At 40.9% G+C, this 24,985-nt stretch overlaps 1 protein-coding gene across 3 annotated transcripts in view; it reads right to left on the reverse strand.

The window, feature by feature from the left end:
- Positions 1–19,071, reverse strand: part of LOC115727731 (beta-glucosidase 18-like) — a 36,664-nt gene extending 17,593 nt beyond the window's left edge. For 2 of the 3 annotated variants that reach the window (XM_048271639.1, XM_048271636.1), the window contains exon 1: positions 18,900–19,071. In XM_048271639.1, the coding sequence (XP_048127596.1) occupies positions 18,900–19,058 (159 nt within the window). In that variant the 5' untranslated portion in view covers positions 19,059–19,071. The remainder of the gene's footprint in view (positions 1–18,899) is intronic. The other variant, XM_048271641.1, reaches the window with a different exon arrangement.
- Positions 19,072–24,985: the final 5,914 nt, after the last annotated feature.

The raw sequence follows: 24,985 nt of genomic DNA on the forward strand, positions 1-24,985 counted from the left end.
ATGTAAGAGCGATCCAACATTCAGTCCATTCCATTGGACACCGTAATTCTCCCCTCAAATTTCGATGAGGTCATATCTTTAAATTCCTCTCCACTATTGAACTCGTACACTCGTCTATTGAACTTCAAGGTTTCTATCCTCAACTTCGAGGTTTCTTTTCCAAGTACTCAGAAGTCTGGATTTCCTCCTTATTCTATTCGTTTCCACGACCCTTAGAAGTCCGGGTCCATTCATCGCCACATCTCAATTCCTTTCTTACCTTCAGGCTTGATGCTTCAAGTAGCCATCAAACTAGTCAATTGGTAAACTTCCAATTTAGAAGTTGAATCTCTTATTCCTCGAGGTGAGGTTTGTCCCTTCGTTGCCAAATGCAAGACGCTCAATTTTCAATTGTATGCCTCTGCTACCTAATTCACCATTCCTTAGCGATAAGGGCATCGTAATCATGACCTTTCCTTCGGTTCCCTTTGGTGCAGTCAATATTTCTAACTCTTGTAGTTCACATAGTTGCGAGGTCATCCCTTGCACAAGCAACGCTCCCATTTTCATAAACAATTTCATCCATTCGCTCTACGTCTCGTCCTTAGTCCTTTTCATCAATGGAATAATTCTTGTGGGGAATCTTCCTACGATCCGTCTATGACAATCCATCAATTCCAATAACTCACATCGACCTTAGTCGATCCATCATCACTTTTTACTCCATAAAGGATTCATAGGGATCCCCTCTCTTGGACTTCACACGACCAATGAATTTCACCTCATCGGACCCAAAACTCGTACTCTTCACACTTAGCATACAATGATTGTTTCCTCGGGGTCATGCTTCTCGTGACTCCTTAAACGAGTCCGACCATCGTCTCTAAAGACGGTAACAATTAATTCAATTATTCTTTGGATACACAATCCGACTATTGTTAGCTCTTGCGACCAGGTGTCGATTCGTTTAAATTGTCATTCGTACCATCCACTTGATAGCTTATACTTTGGCTCTCTTTCTTTATAGATTTCCAGTTAGACCATGCCGCACACTTTATTCATTTTTGTCACTCTTTCCTCGGGAAACATCGGTGCCTCAATCTCTTGGTTCCACAACCAACTAATGCGACCTTATCCCCATTTCATTCATTTAACTAGACATCGACATTTCCCGGAATTCAACATTGTCTACAAGACAGCTCCTTAGAATTCACTTTTACGGAGATCATTTGAGTTTTGTGTCTTCTTTCTCGGTCTAGATGTTCAATCTTAATGCCAAGACAATTAGAACTTTCTCTTCCTTCCACATTAGGTCTCTTACCCTATGAAGGAAACTATACACTTTAGTGGCATTCTTTTCTATCTTCCAAATCCACTTTGTCTCTTGGAGTCCACGCCAAAAGCGGTGTTTTTACTCTAGGATTTAAATGCCCCCATACTTGACATTCTTTTTCTAGTAACTCGGTCATCTTTAGTGACATGGTTTCAAAGGAGTCGAGGTTTTTCCTCCTTAATCACCATACATCCACACCTTGTATATCTTAATTGATTAAATCAATTCACTTTATAATTACAATCCAAGTACCCCTTTTTGCTTACTCCTCCATCCATATAGAATTGTGGGTAATCAGGATTATCAAGTCCTATTCCATTTCCTTTCCATTAACGACCATCTCATGATCCAATCGCCCCTTAAAAATGACACCCTATCCTTTAGGGATGATAACTCACAATACCACTTCTAGTGGTCCCGATTCAACCTCACTCAATCGCATATTAAATCAACAAGGTCAGACTATTGACATAACTTTTTCCATAATTTTTTCCCCGTAACGGAAGGAACGAAACATCAATCTTTCATTACAAGCCTTACGCCAAGGTAATAGCTATTCCTCCCAAGCACATTCCATGTTCCATAAGTGAAAATTTCTTTACTCGAAATCCATGAACAAAGGTTCTCTTATTCTTATTCCTCTTCCGATCATCCACTTCATTCATTAAGACCCATTATCATTCCTTAGAATTAGGGTAACAACTAGTCATAAGACTTTCAAATTCAAATCTCCTCACGGACTTCATGTTTCATTCAAAGGGTCCTTGACCACCTTTAGTACATTCGTAGATAGCTTTGAGAACTTTGTCTCATATTGGTGGATCGCCTTCGGATCTTTGCAAAGCTATTAAGATTCGTACACAATCCTTGTTCTCGATGTAACCTTAGAAAGATACTTCCTATTGGACAACTTGGCGAAGACAATAGCATATATCATGCTTTCAGAGGAAAACCCTTCCTTTAGCGATCTTTCACCAATCATCGACGGCCTCTTAAGGCTAGTAACTCGCTAGGGTCACTTTCTTTCTTTAGTGCACCCAAAACTTCTAAGGTTTTCTCACGAAACCCTCAATCCGGAGGGAGGCAGTTTCAAATTCACTTTCTCTATCGAACCTTAGTTGACCTCAGCCTCGTGATCCACCTCACAAGCTATTCAAAGCCCTCGTGGTTCTTCCCACACCTTCAATTCAGAAATGAGTAACTCATAGTCACCTTTCTCGTGACTTCCATCACTTAACTCATCAGCACTAATATTTGTCACCATAGTGACTTAGGCACAATGGCAGCTCCTCCTCGAGCTTGCCTACCCATCAATTTTTCTCATTTCCATTTAAAATTCTCACAACCCCTTATTACACTTGGGTCTCACATAATTAACAAATCGAGCCATATTCACTTCTAGTACTTATACTCCAGTCGCTTATCTTTACTCAATTCTCGTAATCCATCTCGGTTCTTGGATCTTTTCATATCTCACATAAACGAGCCAAGTGCTCCTCTAGCGACCGTACTTTGGTCGATCAACCTTATTAGGTTCTCATATCACTTGAACCACTGTGATTCCCTTCAGGAATCAAAAACTTGAGTCATCTACTCAAGCCTAGCAGTTTCAGTCGGCTCATCTCATCATTCATCACCAGCAAGCAACCATCCAGTGGTTCTCAAACAACTCTCGGCTAGTTGTCCATTATCCAAGGATTCCAAATCATCCTTAAGCAACAATCACACATTAAGTAAAGCCTCAACGATGAAACTTCCCAATTAAAGCCCATTACTAGGCAAACCTTAACTAGGCCAAAACGCAACTAGGTCAGCACTAAGCAAATACTCAAAGTGCCATTTCAATCGTTCATGCTACAAATCTAGAGGTATCTACCACTCTAGCATAATCACCAATGCTATCTCAATCTCAAAGCATCGATCATTGGAGTATAAACTCATCTTTCTAATCTCTCCAGTTAGACCTTAACCATAACCATCACACGATACCAATTACAAAATATGCCCCAATCGCAAACATCACTTTTCCTTTCAAACGGCATCCCCGCTAAGCATGAAGCTTTCAACCATGTCACAGCGTCATTACAAATGTCATGCCACCGCAAAATTCAATATGAGGATCAACTCCGTACACTACATCTCTTAACCAAAATCAAACTCAACTCCGATACCTAGACTCTCACTTTCAAATTATGACTTGGGTCATTCCCGCCTCCTTGCTATCTTAGAAGCTCCGCCGGGAGCCGCTCTTTGTCCGGACCTTTTTGTCTCGGCGATCACTCCCCGCCCTCATCGGACCTGGTTGTTGCAGGTTGTCCTAAGCCATATTTCTATGGAGAGAGTCCCGTTCCACACGACCCATATCATGCTTCATTACGGTTTATAGGTATCCCGTCACTTGTCCCATACCAAGCGAGAGTTTATTAAGTCCAATCGTGATAAGCTCATGCATGCACATTCATCAACTTTCGTTTTAATGCCACAAACACATGTATTGCATGATTGTCCTCGTTACTCGACGTACCATAGTCGCTTCCGGATCAATTCTTATCCACAAAAGATCTCTAATTCCACCAATGATTGTCACGTCTCATAGATCCATTGCCTATGTTCTAGCATATTCTTCAAGTTGAGTCATTGACAAACCATAATCATAGTCATATAATCCAACCGACCCTTCACTCAAAAGCAATCCTCTATTAGCCTCAACCACATGTACAACCTCAAAATCCATACTTATGGCTCCTCAATTTCCTGCTTGCTCACTTATAAACCTCAATAATATCATCACCCAAGTTTACCAATAAAACAAAACGATACTAGAACCATTAGAATACAATACAAGTTCAAGCCTATAATCCTCAAGATTCAGAAATCAATGCCTTATCCTAAGGGTCCCAATATCTAATCGTCCCCCAAGTCATCACTCCTTATTACTCCAAGTCTCAATCTCATTTGATCGAGCTGACCTTGCTCTGATACCACTCCAAACGGGGATGTCACGACCCGAACCCTACGAGCTTGTCGACATCCCACCCGGCCACGCTTATGTACGGTTCTCCCAGGATCCAAAGGCCAACAAATTCATGCGGAAGCAAAAACAAATCCCCATACGAAACAATTAACATCTCGATGACTTGGGACGGTAAAAACAAACTTATGTACATATATACATGTTCTACAAACTTTTCCAAACCTAGGGCTTGAGGGGCCACTTTGTACAAGCCCGTGACCACCTATAACAAAAAGAGACGTGGTCAAAGCCCGCTACACAACCAAAATACAACACTCTACAAAAACTGAGAGGCCAACTATCCTAGGCCTCGTCCTCGCTATTTCGGCACAATCTTGTCTAAGCTCAGCATCCGTAGTCCTCATCCAACTTCTCCATCTTCTCCACGGTTTCCATGTCCTCGGGATCCCGAACCTTTGAGGTGGGTCATTCATACTTGTGGCGGAGGGTCCGAAAAACAACGAACCCACGACGGGGTGAGATAAAATCTCGAGTAAGCTAGCCCCTAATCCTAGATTAGGGCTCTAGTGCCTCCAGACACATTTTCAATGAACAATTTCCAACAACTTTTCTTTCTTACTAAAAAATTCCACAATTTAATTCTAGAAAATTCCATTCTTTCTCCGAAAATTCCCACACCTTCTCAAATATTCTACGTTACTCCTGTGTCGGCGTTCCACGCCTCAATCGACAATAAAATATTCTACACATGGCTCGTGTTTGGCACCAGGCCATAATATAAATAACCACATCATGCCATAATATTGAATTACTCCAAAATATTCCACGTTTTCGAAATATTCCACACTACTCCAAAATATTCCACGTTACTCCAGAATATTCCACGTTACTCCAAAAACATTCCACGTTATTCCACCGCCATCAAATAAGTTCATAACATTGAGCCTCGGACCTTTATGGAACACGGCTCTATATATATACTAGGGTCTCGGACACAAAGGAATACGACCCACAAATCTCGGTCTCGGACACATAGGAACACGACCGGATCAAGTCTCGGACAATTAGTCGAACACGACTCACTTTGGTCTCGGACGACTTAATTGAACACGACTTTCTTACTTTCTCGGTCTCGGACAATCGGACGAATACGGCTCACGTTGGCCTCGGACGACTTGATTGAATACGACCATCACATTTCCTCGGTCTCGGACAATCCGGACGAATACGGCTCACTTTGGCCTCGAGACGACTTGATTGAATACGACCATCACATTTCCTCGGTCTCGGACAATCGGACGAATACGGCTCACTTTGGCCTCGAGACGACTTGATTGAATACGACCATCACATTTCCTCGGTCTCGGACAATCGGACGAATACGGCTCACTTTGGCCTCGGACGACTTGATTGAATACGACCATCATCATTTTCTTAGAATAGTTCGGGATCACGTGATTCACTCACGTTAGAGAATTAATAATTCGGGATCACCCGATTAATCCACACTAAACCAAAATTAATTCATACTACCCGATCAATTTATGCTACCATAGTATCCAATCCACGCCATGCGACCATATTATGCTAACGTAGCAATTTATAAATCACGTGCCATTAAAATTATACTAACGTGGAAATTTATCGGGGCCAAACAATAATAATTTTCTAACATATAATTAATTCACGACCAAAGTACTATACTATAATAATGTCACATTTAATTAGCACCGTGGCATAACGACTTTATGTCACATAAAAGTAACCCTAGTTAATATATTAAACTAACCATGGTTCAAAAACTAACTAGAGTCAAATACTAACCTAACCATGATTAAATACTAGCATAAAGTAACTCTAGTTAGGGCATAAAGTAACCATAGTTAAACTTTGACCAACAATTATCTTCTTGACTTTACTATTCATGCAAGAACACAGCTTTCTCTCTCCTCCAAATTTTCATTTTCGGCCAACTCCATAAAAATGTACAAAACCAACCAATTTTTCACCAAAATCACTCAATCTCATAGTCTATTAGCAACCTAGATACCTAATCTAAGGTTAGGGACCAACTTACCACTATTTTAGCAAGTTTTCCGGCGAGAAACCGAGAAAAAAATTTTGACCCTAATCCGGCGGCTCCGGCGACTCCTCTTGGTACGGCCAAAGCTCAAGCGGAACTCCGGTGATTCTAGGCGGTTCACGGCGAGAATAGAGCTCCGGCGGTTCAAGGCGACACCGGCGGTTGTTTGAAGAATTTTCAATGAGGGAGAGAGACAAGCAAGGGTGAGTTTGGCCAAGAGAGGGAGTGAGCAAGAGAGAGAGAAAGTGAGCTAGAAAGAGAGAAGAAGAGGTTCTTGAAAAAAAGAAGAAGATAGGCTAAATAATAATTAATATGGGTTAAGAATAATTAATTATGTCCACAAAGTCAAGAGGTACAAATTGTAATTTTCTCCCCACATTGACTAGTCAAATCTCGGCCAAAAGGGTAAAATGGCCAAAATACCCTTCGTTCCAAGTGAAAAATGGGGTATTTTTCGAGGGCAAATGGGTCCTTTCCCATACCCAGTCCAAATCTACTTTTCCCGAACCTCTTTGGGGCGAACCGCGAAGGAATTTCACACAAGATGAGGAAACGTCCAAAATTTTTATTTATTGAAACCCCCGAAGGTCCGACGTCAAATTCGAAGCTCGATTCGTGATCAATCTCGATCAATAGAATTTTCAGCATATCTCAAACTAACGGGCGGCTTTTAGGAGTTACGCGTATCGACCCGTGATTAAAATCACGTTTAAGAATTACTCGAGCCATGGCGACCTTGGTTGTCATTCAATTGCGAGGGTCAATCACTAGTCCCGATGGACACGATCGTTAGAAAATAATTCAAGGACGTTCGGAACCCATACGAGGTCAAACGGAATCACCCGTGATCCAAGCGTAGGGTATTATCCAAATCGTTCCTTAATCATTCTAGGATCGGCCTATATTGGTCCCGAATATTCCCTCGACAATTTTCATGGCCAAAGAGTCAATCCAGGATCAAGTTCTTAGGTCCACGTACTTGATTTTCCTAGCTAGCCATTCCCATTTGGTTAGTCTGCTCGAGAGGGATCAACTCCGAGTGAGATTAGACTGAAATACATCAATGAGACCTTTCATTTATTCAAAGCTTCGAAAGTGGGTCGGAATTCAGGATGTCACAATTCTTTCCCCCTTACAAAAATTTCGTCCTCGAAATTTGCAATCCTCCAATCATCTCGTCTTATGGGGTGCGACGCCTCATCACTACCATGCTTCCCAAAGTAGTTCTTGTCGTCACTTGACACTTCGATAACGTCCTTAACAGCAATGGTTTTCATCCTTCAAAACTTGTTTTCTTTGGTCCTCCACTGTGTTCACCTTCCTCTTCCCTTTTGACATTCGCAAAATCTGTTGGTAGCATGCCCTCAAGTATTCAAATCACCTCTTCAATTGTCTATTGGTCCAAGAATAACATGCATACCTTACTACAATCCATCTTTTCTAATTCTGGACTAAAGGTCTTTCCAAAGCATTGCATAAGACTCATGGCCTTTATCAACTTGCCCTCTATTATCCAAATCGAGTCGTAACCTTCTTGACTCCTTAAGCAAGTTCAAGATTACTTTCATAGTAATCTGCTCTTAATTCCATTTGAAAACCTTCAACGATCATAGTAATCTTTCGATTTTCAAGGTCATGCCTCTTCCCGGGCCGGCATGTCTCATCCTTGACCACATGTAAGACTCGATCCAACATTCAGTCCATTCCATTAGACACCGTAATTCTCCCCTCAAATTTCGATGAGGTCATATCTTTAAATTCCTCTCCACTATTGAACTCGTACACTCGTCTATTGAACTTCAAGGTTTCTATCCTCAACTTCGAGGTTTCTTTTCCAAGTACTCGAAGTCTGGATTTCCTCCTTATTCTACTTGTTTCCACGACCCTTAGAAGTCCGGGTCCATTCATCGCCACATCTTAATTCCTTTCTTACCTTCGGGCTTGATGCTTCAAGTAGCCATCAAACTAGTCAATTGGTAAACTTCCAATTTAGAAGTTGAATCTCTTATTCCTCGAGGTGAGGTTTGTCCCTTCGTTGCCAAATGCAAGACGCTCAATTTTCAATTGTATGCCTCTGCTACCTAATTCACCATTCCTTAGCGATAAGGGCATCGTAATCATGACCTTTCCTTCGGTTCCCTTTGGTGCAGTCAATATTTCTAACTCTTGTAGTTCACATAGTTGCGAGGTCATTCCTTGCACAAGCAACACTCCCATCTTCATAAACAATTTCATCCATTCGCTCTATGTCTCGTCCTTAGTCCTTTTCATCAATGGAATAATTCTTGTGGGGAATCTTCCTACGATCCATCTATGACAATCCATCAATTCTAGGAAACTTCAAATTTCAATAACTCACATCGACCTTAGTCGATCCATCATCACTTTTTACCCATGAAGGATTCATAGGGATCCCCTCTCTTGGACTTCACACGACCAATGAATTTCACCTCATCGGACCCAAAACTCGTACTCTTCACACTTAGCATACAATGATTGTTTCCTCGGGGTCATGCTTCTCGTGACTCCTTAAACGAGTCCGACCATCGTCTCTAAAGACGGTAACAATTAATTCAATTATTCTTTGGATACACAATCCGACTATTGTTAGCTCTTGCGACCAGGTGTCGATTCGTTTAAATTGTCATTCGTACCATCCACTTGATAGCTTATACTTTGGCTCTCTTTCTTTATAGATTTCCAGTTAGACCATGCCGCATTTTATTCATTTTTTGTCACTCTTTCCTCGGGAAACATCGGTGCCTCAATCTCTTGGTTCCACAACCAACTAATGCGACCTTATCCTGATTTCATTCATTCAACTAGACATCGACATGTCCTGAGATTCAACATTGCCATCCACAGACAGTTCCTTAGAATTCAATTTTACGGAGATCATTCCAAGTTTTGTGTCTTCTTTCTCGGTCTAGATGCTCAATCTTAATACTAAGACAATTAGAATTTTCTCTTCCTTCCACATTAGGTCTCTTACCCCATGAAGGAAACTATACACTTTAGTGGCATTCTTCTACTTCAAATCCCCCTCATTTTCCCATTCCATAGGACATCAATCTTAGAGTTTATGTACTCTAGGATCTCAGGATTTAAATGCCCCCATACTTCGACATTCTTCTTCTAGTAACTCGGTCATCTTTAGTGACATGGTTTCAAAGGAATCGAGGTTTCTCCTTAATCACCATACATCCACACCTTGTATATCTTAATTGACTTAACCCAATTCACTTTATAATTACACTCCAAGTACACTCTTTTCGCTTACTCAACCATTCAATAGAATTACAAACAACCGAGGACTATCAAGTCCATTCCATTTCCTTTCCCTTAACGACCATTTTATGATCCAATCGCCCTTTAAAAATGACGCCCTATCTCTTTAGGGGTAATAACACACAATGCCACTTCTAGTGGTCCCGATTCAATCCTCACTCAATCCTATTTAAATCAACAAGATCAAACAATTGACATAACTTTTTCCATAATTTTCTCCACGACGGAAGAAACAAAACATCAATCTCTCATTACAAGCCTTACGCCAAGGTAATAGCTATTTCTCCCAAGCACGGTCCATGTTCCATAAGTGAACATTTCTTTACTCGAAATCCATGAGCAAGGGTTCTCTTGATTCATATCCTCTTCTAATCATCCACTTCCTTCATTAAAACCCATTATCATTCCTTAGACTCAAGGGTAACAACTAGTCATAAGACTTTCGAAATTCAAATCTACTCACGGACTTCATGTTTTATTCAAAGGGTCCTTGACCACCTTTAGTACAGTGATAGCTTCGAGAACTTTGTTACTTGGTGGATCTTCGATCTTTGCAAAGCTATTAAGTTCGATCATCCTTGTTCTCGAGTAACCTTAGAAAGATACTTTCTATTGGACGACTTGCGAACACAATCTTTGCATATCTCATGCTTTCAAGGAAAATCCTTCCATTAAGCGACTCTTTCAGCCAATCATCGACGACCTCTTAAGGCTAATAATCTGCTAGGGTCACTTTCTTTCTTTAGTGCACCCAAAACTTCTAAGGTTTTCTCACGAAACCCTCAATCCGGAGGGAGAGCGGTTTCAAATTCACTTTCTCTATCGAACCTTAGTTGACCTCAGCCTCGTGATCCACCTCACAAGCTATTCAAAGCCCTCGTGGTTCTTCCCACACCTTCAATTCAGAAATGAGTAACTCATAGTCACCTGTCTCGTGACTTCCATCACTTAACTCATCAGCACTAATATTTGTCACCATAGTGACTTAGGCACAATGGCAGCTCCTCCTCGAGCTTGCCTACCCATCAATTTTTCTCATTTCCATTTAAAATTCTCACGACCCCTTATTACACTTGGGTCTCACATAATTAACAAATCGAGCCATACTCACTTATAGTACTTATACTCCAGTCGCTTATCTTTACTCAATTCTCATAATCCATCTCGGTTCTTGGATCTTTTCATATCTCACATAAACGAGCCAAGTGCTCCTCTAGCGACCGTACTTTGGTCGATCAACCTCATTAGGTTCTCATGTCACTTGAACCACTACGATTCCCTCTAGGAATTAAAGACTTAAGTCATCTACTCAAGTCTAGCAAGTTTCGAGCTGCTCATCTCATTATCTATCACTAGCAATCAACCATCCAGGTGGTTCTCAAGGCAACTCTCAACTAATTGCCCATTGTCTCAACGATCCCAAATCATCCTCAAACATTAACCACATAACAAGCAGCACCTCAAATACTCAAGGTGCCAGTTTCAATCGTTCATGCTACAAATCTAGAGGTATCTACCATTAGCATAAGCACTTAGCTTAGCTCAATGCCAGATCGATCATTGGAGCATCAATTTTCTAATCTCTATTAGACCTTAACCTAACCATCACCGATACCAATTACAAAATATCTCATAATCACGCAAACATCACTTTTCCTTTCAAAGGCACCCTTTTTACAAATGTCAAAGCCACTACAAAATTCAATGTGAGGATCAACTCCGTACACTACATCTCTTAACCAAAATCAAACTCAACTCCGATACCTAGACTCTCACTTTCAAATTATGACTTGGGTCATTCCTGCCTCCTTGCTATCTTAGAAGCACGCCCGGGAGCCGCTCTTTGTCCGGACCTTTTTGTCTCGGCGATCACTCCCCGCCCTCATCGGACCCGGTCGTTGCGGGTTGTCCTAAGCCATATTTCTATGGAGAGAGTCCCGTTCCACACGACCCATATCATGCTTCATTACGGTTTATAGGTATCCCGTCACTTGTCCCATACCAAGCGAGAGTTTATTAAGTCCAATCGTGATAAGCTCATGCATGCACATTCATCAACTTTCGTTTTAATGCCACAAACACATGTATTGCATGATTGTCCTCGTTACTCGACATACCATAGTCGCTTCCGGATCAATTCTTATCCACAAAAGATCTCTAATTCCACCAATGATTGTCACGTCTCAAAGATCCATTGCCTATGTTCTAGCATATTCTTCAAGTTGAGTCGTTGACAAACCATAATCATAGTCATATAATCCAACCGACCCTTCACTCAAAAGCAATCCTCTATTAGCCTCAACCACATGTACAACCTCAAAATCCATATTTATGGCTCCTCAATTTCTGCTTGCTCACTTATAAACCTCAATAATATCATCACCCAAGTTTACCAATAAAACAAAACGATACTAGAACCATTAGAATACAATACAAGTTCAAGCCTATAATCCTCAAGATTCGGAAATCAATGCCTTATCCTAAGGGTCCCAAATATCTAATCGTCCCCAAGTCATCACTCCTTATTACTCCAAGTCTCAATCTCATTTGATCGAGCTGACCTTGCTCTGATACCACTCCAAACGGGGATGTCACGACCCGAACCCTGCGAGCTTGTCGACATCCCACCCGGCCACACTTATGTACAGTTCTCCAGGATCCAAAGGCCAACAAATTCATGCGGAAGCAAAAACAAATCCCCGTACGAAACAATTAACATCACGATGACTTGGGACGATAAAAACAAACTTATATGCATATCCACATGTTCTACACAATTTTCCAAACCTAGGGCTTGGGGGCCACTTGTACAAACCCGTGACCACCTATAAAAAAAGGTATGTGGTCAAAGCCCGCTACACAACCAAAATACAACACTCTACAAAACTAAGAGGCCAACTATCCTATGCCTCGTCCTCGCTATTTCAAGCGGCTACTCTAAGCATCCGTAGGCTCCACAACTTCTCCATCTTCTCCTGGCACCATGACCTGTCGGGAATCCCGAACCTTTGAGGTGGGTCATTCATACTTGTGGCGGAGGGTCCGAAAAACAACGAACCCACGACGGGGTGAGATAAAATCTCGATAAGCTAGCCCCTAATCCTATATTAGGGCTCTAGTGCCTCCGAGACACATTTTCAATGAACAATTTCCAACAACTCTTCTTTCTTACTAAAAATTCCACAATTTAATTCCAGAAAATTCCATTCTTTCTCCGAAAATTCCCACACCTTCTCAAATATTCTACGTTACTCCTGTTTCGGCGTTCCACGCCTCGGTCCCGACAATAAAATATTCTACGTGCTCCGGGGCTCGTGTTTAACCCACCAGGCCATAATATAAATATCCACATTACTCCGAAAATTTCCACGCTACTCCGAGAATATTCCACGTTACTCCAAAATATTCCACGTTATTCCGGAAATATTCCACACTACTCCAAAATATTCCACGTTACTCCGGAATATTCCACGTTACTCCAAAAATATTCCACGTCACTCCAGAATATTCCACGTTATTCCACCGCCATCATATATTCATAACGTTGAGCCTCGGACCTTTATGGAACACGGCTCTATATATATACTAGGGTCTCGGACACAAAGGAATACGACCCACAAATCTCGGTCTCGGACACATAGGAACACGACCGGATTAAGTCTCGGACAATTAGTCGAACACGACTCACTTTGGTCTCGGACGACTTAATTGAACACGACTTTCATACTTTCTCGGTCTCGGACAATCAGACGAATACGGCTCACGTTGGCCTCGGACGACTTGATTGAATACGACCATCACATTTCCTCGGTCTCAGACAATCGGACGAATACGGCTCACTTTGGCCTCGGACGACTTGATTGAATACGACCATCACATTTCCTCGGTCTCGGACAATCAGACGAATACGGCTCACTTTGGCCTCAGACGACTTGATTGAATACGACCATCACATTTCCTCGGTCTCGGACAATCGGACGAATACGGCTCACTTTGGCCTCGGACGACTTGATTGAATACGACCATCACATTTCCTCGGTCTCGGACAATCGAGTACGGCTCACTTTGGCCCACGACTTGATTGAATACGACCATCACATTTCCTCGGAATCGTTCGAGATCACGTGATTCACTCACGTTAGAGAATTAATAATTCGGGATCACCCGATCAATTTATGCTACCATAGTATCCAATCCACGCCATGCGACCATATTATGCTAACGTAGCAATTTATAAATCACGTGCCATTAAAATTATACTAACGTGGAAATTTATCACGGCCAAACAATAATAATTTTCTAACATATAATTAATTTACAACCATAGTACTATACTATAATAATGTCACATTTAATAAGCACCGTGGCATAACGACTTTATGTCACATAAAAGTAACTCTAGTTAATATATAAACTAACCATGGTTCAAAAATTAACTAGAGTCAAATACTAACCTAACCATGATTAAATACTAGCATAAAGTAACTATAGTTAGGCATAAAGTAACCATAGTTAAACTTTGACCAACAATTATCTTCTTGACTTTACTATTCATGCAAGAACAAGCTTTCTCTCTCCTCCAAATATTCATTCTCGGCCAAGGCATAAAAATGGCCAAAAACAACCAATTTTTCACCCAAATCTACCAAATCTCAAGTCCATTAGCATCCTAGATACCTAATATAAGGTTAGGGACCAACTTACCACTATTTTAGCAAGTTTTCCGGCGAGAAACCGAGAAAAATTTTGACCCTAATCCGGCGGCTCCGGCAACTCCTCTTTGGTCGGCCTTAACCCACGGAAATCCGGCGACTCAGAAGCGGTTCACGGCGATAGTCGAGCTCCGGCGGTTCAAGGCGACACCGGCGGTTGTTTGAAGAATTTTCAATGAGGGAGAGAATAAGCAAGGGTGAGTTTGGCCAAGAGAGGGAGTGAGCTAGAGAGAGAAAGGGTTCTTGAAAAATGAAGAAGAAGAAGGCCAAAATAATTAATATAGGTTAAAATAATTATTGGGTGGGATATTTTGGTGTCTTGAAAGTCAAGAGGTACAAATTGGTGATTTTCTCCCCCAAAAATAGTCAAAATTCGGCCAAGGGGTAAAATGGCCAAAATACCCTTCGTTCCAAGTTAAAAATGGGGTATTTTTCAAGGGCAAATGGGTCCTTTCCCATATCCAGTCCAAATCTACTTTTCCCGAACCTCTTTGGGGTGAACCGCGAAGGAATTTCACTCGGGATGAGGAAACGTCCAAAATTTTTATCTATTGAAACCCCGAAGGTCCGACGTCAAATTCGAAGCTCGATTCGCGATCAATCTCGATCAATAGAATTTTCAGCATATCTCAAACTAACGGGCGGCTTTTAGGAGTTACGCGTATCGACCCGTGATTAAAATCACGTTTAAGAATTACTCGAGCCATGGCGACCTTGGTTGTCATTCAATTGCGAGGGTCAATCACTAGTCCCGATGGACGCGATCGTTAGAAAATAATTCGGGGACGTTCGGAACCCATACGAGGTCGGACGGAATCACCCGTGCTCCAAGCGTAGGGTATTATCCAAATCGTTCCCTAATCATTCTAGGATCGGCCTATATTGGTCCAGAATATTCCCTCGACAATTTTCATGGCCAAAGAGTCAATCCAGGATCAAGTTCTTAGGTCCACGTACTTGATTTTCCTAGCTAGCCATTCCCATTTGGTTAGTCCGCTCGAGAGGGATCAACTCCGAGTGAGATTAGACTGAAATACATCAATGAGACCTTTCATTTATTCAAAGCTTCGAAAGTGGGTCGGAATTCGGAATGTCACAAGTGATCTAAAAAATAATCACTTTAGTGCTAAATTGGAGAAAAATGATCACTTTAATGCCAACAGCAAGAAATTCTAGCGACCTCACTAGGGTTTGCACTTAAATAATCGTTTAAAAAAAAATTGGCTCTTGAGTGATCAAAAAAATATTAGCGCTAAAGTGAGCGCCGTACACAAATATTGACACTTGAGGTATCCTTCTACCCATAATAATCTATAAAGAACAAAAAAGCATTTTAGATTGGTTTTCAAAGCAGCCAAAAAAAGGTGCCAGACAGTGATGGACATAAAATATATAGAGCTGTCTTGTAGATGAACAAGACAATTAATATTTTTCTTAGCAGAATCGCCAGAGAATCGGCCAAGCCCCACCACTGCTTCTATTTTCATCCACCCTTCAACGCCTATTTTGGGACCATGGCTTCTGCTTTCGGCTCTAATGGATTGATTCAAGACATCAATTTATGTTTGCCGTCCATGTAGATCATTTAATTTCGCCCTAATGCCAATTTCATTGCGGCATCCCTGGCCTTGCCATCTATGCCTCGCGGCCTCTCACCTCGCGCCCCTATCTCTATTCGTGGCGAGCTTGCTAAGCGGTAAGCCGCGAGCTGTCCAAGGCCTTATAAAAGTTGTTTGTATCGCACATTTACAAATTTCATATGCTTCTTTTTTTGGTACATGCACGCTTCCACCACGGTATGAACTTTTTTGTATGATTGTTTTACATGGTATTTAAGTCACGTTCTACCTTGGTTTATTTTCGGCTGTTTGGCCAGCCGCGTGTCGCTTCTGGCTCCCCTTACACGGGGTGTTCAATGTGTGTTTCTTAATTACGTGATCTCCCATGACCAGCAATGCGAGGCGAGCTTTGTAGCAGAACTCGGACATGGCCACGACAGCTTTGCTACAGAGGTCAGCCATGGCCGCATAAGAAGAAGAAGAGACAAAAAAATAAAATAAAAGAGAGTTGAAGATGAAGATAACAAATAAGAAGGAGAGAGGACAAACGTGCAATTTTTGAGCGTTTTCAGCTCATCAAACGAGGAGAAGATGAAGTAAGGGTTTAATACAAAACTACATGTATGTGATTAGTTCAAACTACTATGTCCGATCAAATCACGTGAAAGGAAAAAAAATATATTGCACTTCAATAAATAAATCTTCCCAAAAAAAAAAAAAAAATCTTAGCTGGACGACCTTTCGCCAAGTCACGAAGGGGATTTTCAGTAAATTTTTTTTTGAAACGGCACTAGGGTTTCAGCAACATATTTCAAGCAATATTGCAGAAGACTAACTCTTCTTATTGAATATCAAGACATTTATTTTACTTGAAAGCACCCGATCTCATTCCGACCTCGATAAGTGAACGAATCCATACAATCAATATACTCGATGGATGCATGCAACAACTATGTCCTAGTGTAGAATAACTGACGGGATCAACATATTGGGAACATGTTACGATTAATTGAAAAATCGTGGGTCTAAAATAATAACGATCTTGTCAAGCTGTTTAGGTAGCCGCTTTCTAAATTTAGTGGGCCAGAATTAGAAAAGGAAAGGAAAGAAAGCGCTCATAAACATTATTGCTTTTTTTGTGGGTAGAAAACACTAGTGGTGTTTCGAAAGCGAAGTGTAGCACATGATGCACGCACTTTCCCATGTTCCCATCTACAATTCACGATGGTCCCCCAAAAACCAGACATATTCCATGGACTTACGCAATTGCTAGCATCCTATAATGGGATATGCTAAATAAATGTCATCTATGGACTTACGCAATTGCTAGCATCCGTGTTATATGCGTAAAAAATGACACAAAAAGAAATTCAAGACTCTTGAAAAAGATCGCTATTTTTTTACCACCATGACAAATAACACTATTTTTCAGACTCGCCAAAATAACAATAATATTAATAATAACACACAACATTTTTCCCGGTGATAAAGTAAGCATCGTTTAGTTGCATCCGAAACCGGAAGTTCCGAAACTTTTGACGCTTGTTTAGCGAAAATAATGTCATTGTACTGTCGACGAAACAACATGAAATCGATATAGAGATGAAAGTTAGATGTTAATAGCTGTCAATGCAATAAAAGGCAGGTGGGCGGACGCATGGACAAGATGACGAGGAGAATGGACGATATACTAGATGTAACTTTTATCACACAATAAGAAACATGTCCTTTTTTATTTTTTAACGTTTGAAAAGTCGGGTCAAATCTATTACAATGACGGAAGATTGTGCTTTTTTGGTCCATTTGGCCCGTGAAAAAATGTTACGCTAAAAATATGTTCATGCACTGAATGTGATAGAGATATGATGCAAAAGAATAAAAGAAATAATCTTACGATTTTTAATAATCAGTATGCTGTCTTCTCCCGTATATACAAAAAAATATATATTATATGATTGAATGTGGCCAATCTAGTGAGATTTTCAGAGATGCATCAGCTAGGTTACATTCCAAAGAAGGGGAAAAAAAGTGGGGGGCCAAGTTGGAGCAAAATTCTAGTCATGACAAGTTGTTAAATTAAGGAACATGTTCTATAAAAGGAACATATTCGTGACACTTGCCAAACTTGTTCGAGAATAGAAGTTACGAGCAGAAAGCACACCGCCAGATTTGCCTGCACTTTTTGGAGAGAGAAAGTGGGGGGTAAGCAAAAGCATTTTATGGCGTCCAACTTTTTTTTTTACCGAATTCTATCTCATCCTATTTAATTATATAAGTCACATTATGTGTATTATATACTGTGTATAAATTACGAAATCCTGCTCCTTCCAACTCGAGTGAAGCTTTTCTCGTAAAATGGACCCTTTTTTTTTAACGGAATTCGAGAGTAATAAAAATAGGAGGGAAAAAAAGGCAGAAAAGATTCACTTTTTTTTTTTTTAATAAAGTCAAATGTCTGAAACCAGGTTTGTGACTGAAAATTCTATGCGAGCAGGTTACTGTCTTCTCTCTCTCTCTCTTTCGTTATCCCACTGTTCAGTTAAAGAAAAGAAGAATTACCTCAATGTAAAAAAATTTTAAAAAAAGAAGGAAGGAGTTTATCATTTACTAATCCAGAAATTCGAATTATCAATACAAAGGGAGTGGGGACCACCCTGGTTAATTTAGACAACAGAGAAAGAGGGAAAAAAAGATTATATTTCTGTCTCAGAAAAGCTGTCTCTTTCCTCTACCCCCCAACTTTTCCCTTTTGAATCGCAAAGGAGATTGGACATGAGCCACAACGGTCCGGCCAACACAGCACTGCCGATCGTTTTCGGGTCAGTAAACTTGGGGAAAAATAAAAATTTGTGGGACAACCCGAGAAAGAACCTTTCATCCCTCTCCCATGAGCAAGCAGGCAAGCAAGAAATGCTTCTGAAACTGAACATCTAGAGAGAGAGAGAGAGAGAGAGAGAGAGAGAGGGAGAACCTGGAAAGAGGAGGTGGCGGTGCCAAACAAGAAGGAGGGAGGGAAATGGCCTCTGTGCACGGTGGTTGTTCTTGAGCTTGTCACTGGCAAGAAGAGACCCTGAACCAACAGCAGACGCAGAAGAAGAAGGAGAAGAACAGAACAAGCTCCAGATCTCATCCTTTTACTTTTACTTTTACTTTTCTTTTTCTTGGGTTTGGTGTATGAAAAAGGAGAGGGCTTGGTGGGTGGGCTTTATATAGACGACGATCCCTTGGGAAAAAAAAATTGTCAACGTCCCCTACTTGCCTTCCGAGCAATACACAACCGAATCAACCCCGTCACGATCCGCGGGGATGAAATTCACGAACTGGGTCTAAAATTCCACAGATTCCCAAGGCTAAAGAAAAAGAAAATTGTGAAAATTGAGTTAAAATGCGTCGCTTTCGAATCATTTACGATTTGTGGGGGGTTGGTGGAGGATCACATCCATGGAGGTGTGGGCACAGGGGCGGGCGATCCCTCCTACGGTTTTGGGCAGAATTGAAATAAGTCGATCATGACATTTCGCGTGTGGGGGTGCGGCCAATCTTGGGCACACATCAAGATTAACCGGAAAGACCACTGGTCCAAAAAAGAAGCATTAAAATTTCCAAATTTGCTGTTGATCCTTGACATAGGAAGTGGGACACATGAGACTATCACTCCCCCTCTGTTCCTGCCCTGTTTGTTCTTTACTTCTGAAATATGCATCCATGTTCGACCAGAAAAAGAAACAACATATGCATCCATGAAAATATGTATTGGAGAGAGAGAGAGAGAGAGACTGGCAGTTTTTGCCATTAGGTTTGAAATTGGAGGCATCATGTAACAGAGAATCTATGGCTGCAAAAGCTTTTTGGACGGCGAGCTTTTCTTGTTTTACCCGTATCTGGGAGCTTATTTTAGGACTTTTCAAAGTTCGAGCTTTTCCTTAATCGTTTCGAACCGGGAGGAAGCGCCTTGTTGGAGTTACATCATGACCCCCAGCTACCACCTTCTTAGCTACTCGGCACACGCCTCATAGTACGTATCTTACCTACTAGTCTTGATTCTCAAATAAAAATTTTGATCAACGGCCATGCAAAGGATTCCGAGGGACAAGTTTAGAGCGACACCAAGAACTTCGGTTTAGAATTTTGCATCGCGTCTTTTATGAGCACATAGAAAGATCAGAACTATCCCAGCAGAAATTTCTTCTTCCTCCGTTTGCATTAACAGTAAACTTGTGTTCTGCAACTAACGAAGAAACTCAAGAATCCCACGACTAACCCGACTCCTTCGATGGCCTCACCGACTCCTCGGCACCGACAACCCTCTTGCTCACAAGTCCTTCCTCTCCGCGGAGTCCCGCCACCGTAGGTCCTCAGGCCCCTCTCTTCCGACCTCCTCCCTTTGTTCCCTCGCTGTTACCCCTTTATTTTGCGACTCAATCTCTTGCGCTACCCTCGCGTCAATGACGAGATGCTGATCTCATGCTCTCGGTCCGGGAACTCCACCCTCAGATTCGTGGATCTGTTCCGGTCCATGTTCTTCAAGACACTAGGGGTTGTTGAGCCTGACGACGAATTGCACCGGCCTGGTTAACATTGACATGTTGAAAGCAACGGAGCCGACGGACATGACCTCGAAGACCAAAAGAGATCTCTTTGGTTAAGTGGGTTGTTGTCGCTGAGGTGGTCAAGGATTCGGTGGATGATATCTTCGGTGAAGCCATTGAAGGGGTCGGGTTGGTCATAGGTGCGGCGGCGGCAATGGCAGTGGCGGCGTCCTCTTCTTCCTCACGTTCTTGATTTTATTCTTAGCTGTAGAACATGAGTTTTACTGCAAATGCTAACGGAGGAAGAAGAAAGCAAAAGCAAAAGGAAAGAAAGAGAAAAGAAAAGAAAAATTAAAAATTGAAAAAATTAAAATATTTTTAAAATTTGTTCACATAAGTCCGGGCGTCCACGTCGGTGCCAACCAACATTCATGGTAGTACCAGCCAACCAAAGATGACCGGACGGACCGAATTGGCATAAATACAAAAGGTTTAGGATTGAATCGGCATAAAAAAAAAGATTTAATACCGAATTGGCACAAATACAAAAGGTTTAAGACTGAATTGACAAAATTAAAAGTTTTAGGACTGATTTAAGAGCGAATTGGCAAAAATATAATAAGTATAAGATTTTTTTGACAATTTTCCCCGTTCTTGCCCGGAAAAAAGCTAGCTCTTGGATGAACCGACCACACTCCCCGCGAACGGTATAAGTCCTGCCACATTTCTCAATCGGTTTATAAGTCACATTGCTCAAACTAAACATGTCGGAGATTGAAACATTACCACTAGAAGAGACTACATTCTTCATTTGCAAGCACTGTATCAAGGTGCTCCATGATTAGATTAGTTCCCGAACAACAGCCGGACCAAGTGAATCACCGTTCTTGGAAACCCAAATCACTTAAGAAGCAAATCATTGATATCATCGGATCTTATGCTTCGATTAGTTACCGGTAGCAACTGGTTGAACATGATTACGAGTCAAAACGACACTATTGCATTAGCTTCATATATCATGTGTGACGCTTCTCCCCGCACCTTTTCCCCGTGATGCTCTTGCATACTTGCGGCAAATCCACCCCGAAACGCCTGTTGAGATTTTGTTGCAAGAAATCCGATAAGAAGTTGAATGGGAAATGAAAGATGAAGAGTCTCACATGGAAAAAATAGTAGATGGAAGATGGGTTTAAATATTTGAACCTCACAAATGGGTTTGGGCCCCAAGGGGTACCCCACTTTTGTGGAAGGGAGAGGACCTACACAAAGCTAGGTCGGCCCACACACACGCGCGTCGCCGCCGCCGCCCGCCGGCCGGCTCGGTTCGAGCCGAGGCCGGGTTCGCGCATTTCGTTATTTTTTTTTGTTCTACTCTTTTTAAACCGAATGGACACAATTCGAACAGACACTTTTGAAATTTCTGAACACTTCCTTTGTTCGAACAAATGTGTTTGTTCGGGAAATTTTTCTTTGAACGAACATGTTTGTTCGAAAGGAGGTGTTTCGGTTCGTAATCCTTCGTAGACGAAATCGTACGGTTTCATGACTCTTCGTCTATTTGATTTTCTCGTGACTCTTCAATTGTTTGTGACTACATATATAGCTGGTGGTTTTTTCGAAAACATACTTCTTCGCCATTTTTTTTTTTTTTTTTCCAACACATTCATTTCCTGCGATTATTTCTATAAAATCGCATTCGGTGGAATTCTCCGAACACGTATCACTTCGGAGGAACGAGATCCGTTTTATCTTGGGAGACAATCGTCTAATATTCTCGAGTGCTGATTGAAGGGGCGAATTTTATCTTGAGGACACAACGATAGTACGTTGGGCTCGGATCAACTTTCTACATACTCATTTGCATTGGCTTCGGGTTAGTTGTTCGTCGTTCGATTGCAATTTCTTGTATACGAACTTAGCCAATAAAAATCTTTAGACAAAATTATTCTTGAAATGGTATTCTATTTTCAATTCTGTTCGGTTCTATTCGTATAATAACTTGGACATTGTGCGTATTCTTATGCATTGTTCATTGAGTTTTCTATCAAATATTTATTACACCGTTCGGAAATTTCGTATATTCCATAGTCGAAATTCTATGACTTCATTCATATAGTTATTTCATAGTATATACATTCTGTTTTATAAACTTTGTGATAGAAATGGCTTCGACTTCGACTTCGGTGACTCCTATTCCGAATCATGGAGAAAAGCCGGAAAAGTTCAATGGTTTTGATTTTAAGAGATGGCAACAAAAGATGCTGTTCTATCTCACGACGTTGAACTTGGTAAGGTTCCTCAATAATGATGCTCCTAAGTTGGACGAAGGAGAGACAAACAAGGAAAAGGTTGTTTCTTGTGGATGTATGGAAGCATTCTGACTTCTTGTGTCGTAACTATGTGCTCAACATCCCGGATAATGCTTTTTAGGGAAACGTATACTAGAAGTGCCATAACTTGTGTACGGCGTTCACTTGAGTACCATAACTTTCAAACCATTCACTTAAGTACCATAACTTTCAAAAATCGTTCACTTGAGTACTATGTTGGAGCAAAATCGTTCACTTGAGTGTTACAGTAACTTTTCCAGCATGCTACGTCGGTTTTCCGGCTTGCGACGTCGGTTTTCAAGCTATCACGTCGGCTTTTCCGACGTCCACGTCAACATAGCACTCAAGTGAACGATTTTTGAAAGTTATGGCACTTAAGTGAATGTTGTGAAAGTTATGGCACTCAAATGAATGCCGTACAAAATTTATGGTACTTCTGGTGTATTTTTCCCTACTCTTTATAACATCTATAGTTCACTAAAAACAGCTAATGAGTTATGGGAAAGTCTGGACAAGAAATACAAAACAAAAGATGCTGGTTTGAAAAATTCATTGTTGGCAAATTTCTGGATTTTAAGATGGTTGATTCTAAAACTATCTTAAGTCAAGTTCAAGAAGTTCAAGTGATAATGCATGATATTCATGCTAAAGGAATGACTCTAAGTGAGTCATTTTAAGTGGTTGCTTTCATTGAAAAACTGCCACTATCTTGGAGAGATTTCAAAAATTATCTCAAACACAAGAGAAAGGAATTATCACTTGAAGACTTGATTGTTAGATTGAGGATTGAGGAAGACAATAGGCTCTTTGAGAAGAAAGTTGGCAAGAATCTAGAGGTTTCAAGGGCCAATGTTATTGAAGAAGGATCAAAACTCAACAAGAAGAGAAAAATGCCTAAAAAGTCTGGAGAGGGATTCACCCAAGGCCCGAAGAAGTTTGTTGGCAAGTGCTTCAACCGTAGAAAATCTGGACATCGAGCCAAAGACTGCAGAGCCAAGAAAAGACAGAAAACTCGGGCGAATGTGGTGGAACATATTTTCAATGGTGTTGATGATATCAATCTTGCTCCTATGATATCCGAATGCAACATGGCGGGAAACCTCAAGGAGTGGTGGAGTGACACTGAAGCAACTCGTCATATTTGTGCAAACAGATTGATGTTCTCGTCCTACACTACTATGGGGTGTGATGAAAAACTCTATATGGGTAATTCATTAACCTCCAAGGTTGAAGGTGTTAGAAAGATTGCTCTGAAAATGACATCTAAAAAAATTGTGACAGTAAATAATGTTCTGCATGTGCCGGATGTTCGTAAGAATTTAGTATCGGGATCTCTCCTTAGCAAAAATGGCTTCAAGTTGGTTTTTGTATCTGATAAGTTTGTACTCTCCAAAAATGAGATGTATGTAGGACAAGGTTATCTGAGTGATGCTTTGTTCAAGCTGAATGTAATGATTGTTGTATCCAAGGATGATACGAATAAAGTTGCTTCTACTTATGTGCTTGAGTCTCTTAATATTTGGCATGCTAGACTAGGACATGTTAATTATAAATCAATAAAGAATTTAATGATTATGGAACTATTGCCGAAGTTTGATTGTCCAAGTGAAAAGTGCCAATTGTGTGTTGAATCTAAATTTTTTAAGCTTCTTTTTGATTCTGTAGACAATAGAATCACGGAACCTTTAGATTTAATACACCCGGATATATGTGATATGAAATCAATACCGTCAAGGGGTGGTAATAAGTACTTTATCACATTTATAGATGATTGTTCAAGGTATTGTTATGTTTATTTGCTAAGTAGCAAAGATGAGGCGATTAATGCTTTTAGAACTTATAAATTTGAAGTTGCAACTCGGTTAAATAAGAAAATTAAAATGATAAGAAGTGATAGAGGAGGTGAATATGAATTTCCTTTTGAGGAAATATGCTCTGCGTTTGGCATCATTCACCAATTCACCACTCCTTATACACCGCAATCGAATGGTGTGGCGGAGAGAAAAAATCGATATTTAAAAGAAACAATGAATGCATTGTTGCATAGTTCAGGTTTACCGCAGAATTTGTGGGAGGAAGCTATTTTGACAGCAAATTTTATTTTAAATAGAGTACCCCACAAAAGGACACAACAAACTCCCTATGAGAAGTGGAAAGACGGAATGCCTAACTTGAATTATCTCAAAGTGTGGGGGTGT

Source organism: Rhodamnia argentea, chromosome 1 (assembly GCF_020921035.1).
Source record: "Rhodamnia argentea isolate NSW1041297 chromosome 1, ASM2092103v1, whole genome shotgun sequence".
In the NCBI taxonomy this organism is placed as follows: Eukaryota; Viridiplantae; Streptophyta; class Magnoliopsida; order Myrtales; family Myrtaceae; genus Rhodamnia; species Rhodamnia argentea.